This window comes from Dipodomys merriami, unplaced genomic scaffold (assembly GCF_024711535.1).
Source record: "Dipodomys merriami isolate MVZ:Mamm:240054 unplaced genomic scaffold, mDipMer1.0.p SCAF_102, whole genome shotgun sequence".
NCBI classification, from domain to species: Eukaryota; Metazoa; Chordata; class Mammalia; order Rodentia; family Heteromyidae; genus Dipodomys; species Dipodomys merriami.
Genome location: NW_027202294.1, coordinates 3,575,649 through 3,585,551, shown reverse-complemented (window position 1 = coordinate 3,585,551; position 9,903 = coordinate 3,575,649). Strand labels below are relative to the sequence as shown.

The 9,903-nt window shown below is 53.1% G+C and overlaps 1 protein-coding gene across 2 annotated transcripts in view; it reads left to right on the top strand.

The window, feature by feature from the left end:
- The first annotated feature begins 1,552 nt into the window (after positions 1-1,552).
- Pax2 (paired box 2) overlaps positions 1,553-9,903 on the top strand; it is a 94,451-nt gene continuing 86,100 nt past the window's right edge. The window contains exon 1 of one of the 2 annotated variants that reach the window (XM_069995140.1): positions 1,553-1,716. In XM_069995140.1, the coding sequence (XP_069851241.1) occupies positions 1,698-1,716 (19 nt within the window). In that variant the 5' untranslated portion in view covers positions 1,553-1,697. Of the gene's footprint in view, positions 1,717-8,953; positions 8,971-9,903 lie in introns of those variants that run through there. The other variant, XM_069995156.1, reaches the window with a different exon arrangement.

Sequence of the window (9,903 nt, the reverse complement as noted above, 5' to 3'; positions counted from 1 at the left end):
AAAAAAAATAGTTTATTAAATGGGATGGGGGGGGAGCTTTTCTAGCAATGTGGAAGGCCTTAGGTTCAGTTTTCAGTGTTGTTTAAAAAAAAAAGTTAGTCAGATACTAACTTGGCTAGGATTTCTCTGAAAGCACAGAAAGTCATATTCCTATAGGAAAATTTTAAGAACTTTGACTCAGTTTTGCTGTGGGTCCTTGTGCCCCTCCAACTTCCTATCCCTAGTCCCAGAATCTTTCTAGATTAGGAAGTCAGTAGATGGGGGTTTTATGAGCTGATTTTCAGTTCACAAAAGGAGTCTTCTGGACCTGGGCCCTACCCATCCCTTGCCTTAGAGCCTTTCTTTCTAGGTAGTATGTGCCTCTGTGTGTGTGTGTGTGTGTGTGTGTGTGTGTGTGTGTGAGAGAGAGAGAGAGAGAGAGAGAGAGAGAGAGAGAGAGAGAGAGAGAGAGAGAAATGAAGGCTGTCACAAGCCTCCACTGACACAGAGCTTACCCAACACTTTCTTGTGTGCACTCCTCAGGATTAGTGTGTGAGCAAGGTTCTAAAAAGAGGGAGTCTCTGCATAAGTGAGTAGCAGAATAAGTGGTGTAAATGAAGAAAGAGACCATGACCATGAGGACTTTAGGTATGGCAACATCGTGGTTCATGGAAGGGGGTGGGGGTAGGGATAAAGCTCAAGTCAAACAAGTGCTTATGAGAAAAGTGGGTTGTGAGTCTAAAGGAGAATTTATGACCAAGGTGTAAGAGATATAAATTCCAGATTGAGTAGGCACAATATGGAACAAAGCTAAAACGGGGCTTTGATCAGGGGATGAAAGCCAAGACCCAAGAGACTTGGGGTGAGGAGACCATAATGTAGTAAAAGCCCAGTATTCAAGCAGGCCAAGTGAATGTGGGAGGGATTGGGCCTTGGTCCCTTTGCCCTTGGCCTTCACCACATCTCCAATGACCATGGAAGCTGGGATCTTTTCCTTTTATTCTATAGTTGTTTTATTTGTTGGCTTTAGAATCCTGAGCAGAATAGGTCTCCAGCCGTACAATGAATACACTGATGACCCATTCTCTAAGAACAACTTTGTGGTGTGCAAAAGTTAGGGTAGGTCTGTAGAGATCTTGGAAATTGAGCCCGAGACCTGAAAGCTTATGGTAGGCTGCGGAGCCTGATGATCATCGGAGTGGGATAAGGGAAGTGCCGATAGTCGTGGGCAAGGGATTCCGCAAAAAGTTGTGGAATATGTGACAGTGAGAACGCCCCTGAACGCAACGCTGTACAATGAAGGGGAGCGTGCGACAGTGAAGGAGAGGGGGTGGGGTGAGAGGGTGTGCCAGCATCTAGACCCACGATTCGGTCTTTGGGTGCCTCCGGCAGCGGCAGCGAGGGTGTTGGCTTGCCTGCGGCTGGCTGGGGACCTCGGTGCCAGTGCGCGCGTGTGCGCAGGGCGGAGGCCCGGGGGCTCCTCCGCGGGTGGCTGTGGCTCTGCGCGGCGGGGTGTGTGAGCGCAGGGTCTGTGAGCGCTGGCACGAGCGGAGCGCACAGCCCAGGCGGCGGGCAGCCTGGGTTATCTGAGCAGCTCCGTCTTGGGTGGCTGCGCCCAGATCTCTGAGCGGCTGCGGCGAAGGCGAAACGCGCTGACAGACTTGGGAAGAAGAGAGAAGCCAGCCCCGGGCCCTGGTGGCTGAGGCGGGGAGCGGAGCATGGAACAGAGTCAGGCAGGTAAGAGCCAGAGGAGCCCGTCAGTTCTGCGGGGAAGGGTGACGGTGGGGAGGGATGGGGGTGGCCGAGGCTAGCAAGATTCCCATTCCTTTCCCGGCTTGACCCAGACGGCAATAGTAAGGGCTGGGAACCGAGGTTCTCTGGACTTTTCCCCTCCCGTTGGGCCTCCTGAGCCTTCCTTCCTGATGTCCTCCGAATCTTCTAATGAAAACTTTCCACCTAGAAAATGTGAGTTTTGTAACTTCTCTTGTCCTCTTGGCAAAAACTTGGTGTATCTTTCTTTTGGGTGTCCAGGACTAGATCTTTCTGCTTTCTCTGCAGGCATTAAGTATTTTGCAAAACTTCCCCCAAGTTGGGAGTGTTGAGTAGGCCTTGGTTTCTAGTGGAGAGTGAGTGTGGGCGTGGACACCTAGTCTAGTGGGCAAGAAACACTGCCTAAGTCTGTGTGCACACGTGTGTAAGAATCGTGTGTATTTGGTTATGAGCACTAGTGTAAATGTGCTTAAGCTCTGCAGGGAGAAGGCCTTGTCCCCAAACTCAAGACTCTAAAGACAGGTTCAGGGAAGAGAAAGTGGCAAGGGACCAGCAGGCTCAGAAAGGGAGGAGAAACTGAAATCATCTACCCAAAAGGTGATGACTGTTCTCTATTATTTGCCTTTCTCCACCTCCCCTAGGCTTACCAGCTCACCTCTGACTGCTCCCATTAGGTGTCCTGGTATATTGGGGGTGGGGGCAGGGATCAAATACCCAAGTTTAGTTCAGTACTGGGAGAGAGGGAGATAACTGGATCAGGTTCCCAGAGTTTTCCAAATAATTCAATAGAGGTCAAGGTCTACCTCTGGCCTCACTCCTCACCTTCCCCAAATCTCATTTCTCCCCCTCCCAACTCTCCCTGCTCAAGTTCCAATTCTTTCAGCTGAAAACCCAGCCTATCTCCACCTCCCAGCATGGCTTTTGCTCTAGTATCTTGGCTCAATTTCGGAGCTGTCTCCATTCTCCTCCAGGGTCTTGCCCCCACTGGGGAACCTAGGCCCCTAAGAGTGTCAACTGCGGCCTCCTTGGGCTTTTAGGGCTCTGGGCAGACCCTCCACACCAGAGGTTTAAGTAGGGAGATCAATAGCAAACAGTTGTAATGATCTAATTAATTATGGCAAAATTAAAAGCGAGTACAAAATCAATCTCTGATGGTGTTGAAGATGGAATTCAATTGAGAGCCCATCTGTGCACCCCCTCGACCGTATAAATATGCAGCCCAAGGACAGACCTAATGGCTGGGCCTTCCTGGGAACCTCTCTCCCCCTTTTTCTGTACAGAGCGTCTCTCTCACAGACTCTGAATCTATTTTGCCCTCTGATGCCTTCTACCCTCCACGCCCCTTTCTACCCCTTTCTACCCTTTCTACCCCCCACCTTTCCCTGACTCCTTTACCCCAGCTCCTGAAACCACATTTCATACCATGCAGGCACCTCTTCCTGCCTTATGGGTCTGAGGTGCAATGCACTGGGTTGCTAGTCTCCCACAGCCCCATCCAAGCCTCCCCCTTAGCACCTCAGGAAGACTTGAAGCAGAGTAATGGGAAAATCCCTGTAAGTCCGTCAAGGTTCCTCATTCCGAGTTACTCCAGATGGGACCCTGGCACTTGCCACTTGGCCAGGGGTGCCTGCGCTTACCCGTGCCTGGAAGGGGTAGGCTAGCTGATCTTCGGGTGCATGGCTCAGAAAGCCAGTAGAGCAGGCTGAGCTCCGGTTCCTTTATTTCCTTTCCTGGAGCAGGGCTCACATGCCTTGGCTGGCACCGCTCGCTCCCGGCCAGGATAGAGAAGAGCTGTGGAGCTGAGCAGGAGGCAGAGGGAAAGAGCCTTTCCTTTCCAGGTGCCTCCACCAAGCTAGATCCCAAAGTCGTCTGCCTCCCCAGCCGCCTTTTCTCTTTTCTTCTCTTTTTATGTCCTCTCCTGCTGTCCTACCTTTATCTTTTCCATAACCACATCTGGCCCTGGGCACAACTCCCTGGGGACCCTGTGTTGCCCTGAAGACCCTGTCTTCCTTCTGGGCCCAATCCAGCTAGTTCAAAATGATGTTGACAGCTAAATGCGATCGAGCGAGAGAGTACCTAGCAGACATGCTGCCGCAACCAACCGCTGCAGCCGGGTTTGCGGAAAATGCGGGTTTTATTTCGTTTCCCTGCGCCTGTTCCTGAGCAGCAAAAAAAAACTCCCGGAAAGGGCAAAGGAAGGTGTAAGGGGAAAGAATGAGCAACTAGGTCAATTGTGATTTTCAGTTATTGCAGTCCATACCTCCAGAACCATAAAAATAAGACGTTTGTTTCTGTGCTCTCTCTCTCCCTCCTCCCTCGCCTCTCTTTCCCTCCCACCGGCAGTTTTTGAGCTCCTTGCCAGTGATGCCTTGCCTCTCCCTCCTGGAAGCCTGGGCCCACTCTGAGCTCATCCTGAGTTCTCAGGTCTCTGTCTCTTTTTAGAGATCCCTCCCAGTGCCTGATACAGCCATCAATTCCTCCGAGCCTGGGGGTGGGGTGGGGGGCGGTAGGAGTAGGGAATACAGCCTGATGCCTCCCGCCCCCTTTTGCTAGGCCTCCTCACCCCGTTATTAATTGCTGTGTTGACCTGCAGGATTGATTGGTGGCCCTGCTGGAAGAGACTGCAGAGGCCTTGGCCTCTGAGCAGCCTCAGCTGAGGGTAGTGGGAGGAGGGGGATGTGGGTCCTCTCAGCCCCTCCTGGAACACAACTGTTAGCCCAAACTCTCCACCACCCTTCGACGCAGTCTGCACATACCCTTAGGATACTGGAACAAACACTCCCACAAGCTCCTCACCAACGCACGCTCTACCTCCAAGGAGACATATCAAAATTTCTCAATTGATTTAGAAATTGAAAGGGTCTTCCCTCCCTTCATTAGTCAGTTTCTTCTAAGTATTTGTTAGCTAGGGGTCTAAACCCCATCACCTGAACTCCTGGACCGGGATCCTCTCCTCTCTTTTACTTTACATCTTTTCTTTTCTAGGAACAGTAACAAAAAGTTGGGATAATCTTGGATGCAGGTGATCCTAAAAGCCTCAAACAAAATCATCCCCTCCCACCCACCCCACCCTGCCCCATACCCCTCAAAGAGACCTTGCCCTGGTTTCTGGGCTATTCAGTTCGCGCCTTTTGTTTCAAACTCTGGCTCGAAGACGGTGGAGGGCAGAGATGTACAGTTAATCCGGACAGGAGTCAAACGCTGCCCACTTCCTCCTCTCCGTCCCCCCCCCCCCCCCCGCCTAAACCGTGGTCTGCGCACACAGGCTGGCGCACACAGCCTCAGCAACACCCCCCGCCGCGACCGAGGCCACTGAAAAGTGGGCTGAGAGCCCCCAGGCGTCCCAAGGCTGGTCTGGGCGTCAGCGGTGAAGGCAGACGTCTACAAACCTTGGCAGGTCCCGAGAAGTCCCCTTCTCCTTTCCCGAGGCCGCTCTCCCTGTCCTGTCAGTCCCTTTCGCCCCGTGTCCCCTAACCCCCCCCCCTCCGCTCCGATCCTTTGTTTCCAGTCACCTCGCAGTCGGTCCCCCGCCTCGGTGGCCCCTGCCCTTCAGCCTCCCAGCCTCTCTGGCCAGTCTCGCGCTGCCTTACCCGGTCCGGGCTCTGGCGCGCTCTCCTCCTGCTCCTCACAAGCACACAGCTGCTGGGAGAGGAGGAAGGGAGGGCGGGCGCGCCGCGGATGGATCCGAGACAGTAGATTTGGTGTGTGCTCACAACTCCGGGGAAACTCAGCCCGGTGCTCCCGCCCCCTCCAACTTTTGCTGCGGAGCCACTCGTCCTCGCCCGCGTTGGGCCCTTCCTCTCCCCGAGTATTGGCTCTCCCCGGTTTCCAGCAGCTGGAGTTGTGAAGCCCTTTCCCAGCACTCATATCCCTTTCCACTGTTGTTGCTACCACCTGCCCCCTCCCTCCGCCGTCTCCGGGGCCTGGGGTTGCAGTGGCGGTGGCGAGTCGCACTGAGGATGTCCTGGGTCCTCCAGTAGCATCTCCCTCGATCACAGGTCACAGCCCGAGGAGCCCAAGTCCTCCGGCCGGCTGGGAAGAGGGTTAATCATTACTTCCATCGACAGTCAGCCTCACTTGGACTTTCTCACCTTGGCTTGGGAAGGAGGGGAGAGGGTAGTTGGCCAGGTGGAGACTTTGGCTTGAACCAAACCAGGCTCTTCCGGCCTTCCAGTGACAGGTTTCTTTCCAGTGCCTTCGCACCTCTTTCACGACCTCTCTGATCTTTCTTCCCTCCTCCCCCTCTACCTCCTTTCCCAACCGCCCCGTCTGAGCTGTAGCTTTGGCAAGTGGACTGTGGGTCCTGAGAGGGCCAATTCTCTTTGTTTGGAACAAGACTGGACGGAATTTCCTTCTCTGAGTCTCTGCCAGTGGGCGGGCTCCTCCCAACGTTTTTGGTGGACTGGCAGAAGGGGACCAGACTGGAGGCCACAATTAACCTGGCTGGCTGGTGTGTGTGTGTGTGTGTGTGTGTGTGTGTGTGTGTGTGTGTGTGTGTGTGTGTGTGTGTGTGTGTGTGTGTGTGCAGGAAATGGGACTGGAGGAGAAGGAAAAGGAATAGAGCAGAGTGAGAAACATGAATAGGATGTGGTATGGTGACAAGCAAAGGGCTAAAAATCCTTGTATGGAGGAAAGCAGGAAGGAGCGAAGTGAGGAATCCCACAAAACCTTTGTAGAACAGAAGTTGAATGAAAAACATTACTTCCCTGCTCTGACTAAATGCTCAGATCCCTCCCACCCCTCTTCATGGAAGGATAGGGGTTCAGAAACCTGGGCAGCTATGGACTCATCTACTATAGAAACCTTGATTTTTTCCAAATGTTTCTTGGTTGGTTCCAAGAATGGACAAGTGTAAGTATCCCCATTTTACAGGTGAAAAAACCGAGGCTTTAAACAGAAGCAAAGGGACTGGTAGGCAGTGGCAACTGTGGAAGAGTGGTTCCTTTAGCTGAGTCAGGAGTACCAGGGTCTCTCTGCCCCTCCCCTCATCTTGTTCTCTTTGGTCAGAGATCTCCACTACATACCCTGTGAACTTGCTGGCCTGATTTCTTCTGGATTAACTTTCTCCACCCAGCCCCCTACTCCAGTGGTTCCCCGGCAGCAGCCACCTGGCTGCCCCGTGCCACGAAGGAAGGAGGCCGCTCTGGTGGCCAAGTGGCTTGCATTGTCATTGCCCCCTCAAAGGGGCTGGACAGGTCGAAAGGACCTCAGGTGAGAGGAAGTAGGGTTAAAGGGGGGAGGGATCAGTCAGGATAAAGGCCCTGCACGTGCGCAAAGTCTCCACAGGACCAACAGACCCGGCAGGCGGGGCTAGCTGAGAGTCAGCCCCCCCCAGGGGGTGCCCAAATATTAGGAACAAAAGCAAGATGAGTGAGACCAGGAGGGAGGGAGTAAGGGAGAGAGCGAGGAAGCAGAAATTAGGGGGTCTTAGATGAAAAAAAAAAAAGAAAGTAGCTTTAGGGGGAATGTGCTGTGGAGTGTGAAATTGCAGCCCATGGTGCTCCATATTGTACCAGAAGCTCTTCCAAAAAGAAAAAAAAAAAACCATCCTCCAACGTGACCAGAGGGCTAGGCAGGGGGAGGGGCAGGGAGAGAATGGGGAAGAGGAGGGGTGAGGCCCAGCGGGAGCCGGTCAGGCGGTTCTAGAGAGGGGCCGGAGTTGGTACACGGGCTGCCCCGGATCCCGCCGTCAAGGGTATGCGGTCCGGGGCGCACTGGACCCCGAGGGCAAATGGATCTCAGGAGTCCGCCCCGAGTTTGATCTTCAGAACTTTTCTTTCTTTTTGATGGCGGTGGTGGTGACTTCTAAAACTGGGAATCCTCCAGACAAGGAGCTCGGCTGCGGAGCAGCTGCTCACTTCTCTTCTCTCTTCGGTCTCTTCTTTTCTTCCCTTCGGACTAGTTTTTTTTCTCCCTGGATTCTAAACGGATTCTCTCCCTCCCTCCCACCCACCCCCAACTTTAATGCGTTTAATTTGGTCCGCGCTGTAGGGAGCATTTCCTGGGGAGATACACTTAATTTCGGAATTTCTAATCCCCTCGCTCACAGTCCTGTCCCTAGCTCCCCGAGCTGCTCTCTGGGAGATGGAAGGAGGAAGGCAGGCCCAGGCCGCGGGGGAGGGGCACAGCTGGGATGCTCCGCTGCAACCCCAAACCTCTACTAGACACCCACCTCCTGTCCCCTCATCCCCTCCCCCTTTCCGCACTGCTCTGGGCTGGGTGCCTAGGCCCCGGCTCAGCGCCCAGCAGATAGAGGGGAAGTAGCCTCGCCTTTGCCTCTTCTCGCCTGGGCAGAAAGCTCTAGGCCAGGGACCTGGAAACCGGAAACCAAGCACCAGTGTGTCTAAAGAAACATGGGGGGGGGGCGGGGGGAAGTACCGAACAGGATCGATGCAAGGCAGGCACACAGATCTCGCAAAAAAAAATCACTCGTGGCTTAGGGCACCTATGTATAGGTATATTGGATCGAGGATACATATTGGGGACCATTGCTTCCCAGAGACCTTCACTCAGGCCGAGCAGGCGTGGTCCAGCCCGAGACTCAAGCCCGTAAGGGAGGCGGTTGTAGTGGGGGACGCCAGGCGCCAGGCGAGCTTGGCAGGGAAGGGAGCAAAGAAGGCGAAGGAGCCGAGATCCACAAGGAAGATTTATTGGGCAGATCAGATGCACAGAGGCGGCTAATGAAGCAAATCCCGAGATGGGTATCAGAGCAACTCCCCAAAAGTTTATTTGCCTTTAAATTTCCGCAGGGAGGCGGGTGCCTTGTTTGAAGTGTAAATGCCCCTAGGTTGGGGGTGGGGTGGGGTGGAAGGGCCGCTTTGAAAACACCAGAGAGAAAAGGTTCATTTAGAGGCAGACGGAAAAGCAACCAACCCTGACAGGTTGGAGCCCTGGTTGTGTTTGGGGTTGGGTTGTTTTCTTTCTTTCTTTTTCTTTTCCCCTTCCCTCTTCTTTCTTCTTGTCTTGCTCTTTCCCCCAATAACAGACACTATAGAAAGAATAAAAAGAAGAGCAGGAAAGGAGATAGAAGGAGAGATCAGTAATGAGAGAAATGTGCACGTCAGCCCTTCATCCTAAAGCCTAGAAGAGAAGGCATAGTGTTGGCTAACAGGTCTTCGAAATGATCAGGGAGTGTTGCTCGTTGATATATTTTTTTTCCTCTTTGACTTTCTAGGCCCAGGGACTTAAGGAAGAAGCTGCCAGGGGCTGGCCTTGCAGAAGGTTTGTGTCTGGTGTGAGTGTCCAGATAGTGTAGTGCTGGGAAGGGTGTACCAAGAGCAGGGAGTATGCCAGAATTCTCTTGACTATTATGGTTCACCACTCCTGAGAGGTTGTATGGGAAGGAGAGGTATAGAAATGCAACTTCCAGTACACTGTGTGCATTGCTAGTCTGCTTCTTTACAAAATGTGGAAGCACCTTCCCAATACATGAAATGTCTGTTGTCTCTGCTCACAGTATGTACAACACCGTTCCAGAAACATCTAAATCTATTTAGATTCTGCAAGAGAGATTCCACCCACAGGCTGGTCCCTCCCAGAGTTCAGACTTCCTAAGACTTAATTTACTGGATGGCCAACATATGAAAACCTGGGGGCAAAGACTGGCTCCTCTCTATAGGACCCTTCTTCAATGCTCCTACCTCCAATTCTGGGTTAATTACCTTCCCCAAGGAAGCCCAAGTCTGTACCAGCTATCACTCCAGAGTCTCTTGCCTCCCAGGCTGGGGACTGTACCCTTTAGGCAACAGGAACTCTTGTTTTCCTTTTTTTTTTCTTCCTCTCTCTCTCTCTCCACTCGAACTTAGTACGAGTTCGTGGGGTTGTGAGGCCAAAGCAAACCCCGGAGCGCCATCTGCAGGCCTTGAGAGGAAGAGATTGGCCTTCGGGGTTGGACCCAGCACCTTCAATTCAGGGAATCTTGCTTCGCTACCCAAAGGAAGTGCGGACAGAGGCTGGGATGGGATGACGGGGTTGGAGGGGGGGGCGGTGGGGGGAGAAAGGGAATTATTTTCGTCGCTCGAAGTCACTCTGTAGATGGAAAAAAGCAGACCCGGCCCCGTACAATCAGAAGGGAGGGCAAATGCCAGGACCCAGCCCTCAGTGGGAAGCTCAAAGCCCTTTGAGGCTGAGCCTGATGTAAAACCCACCCAAGGA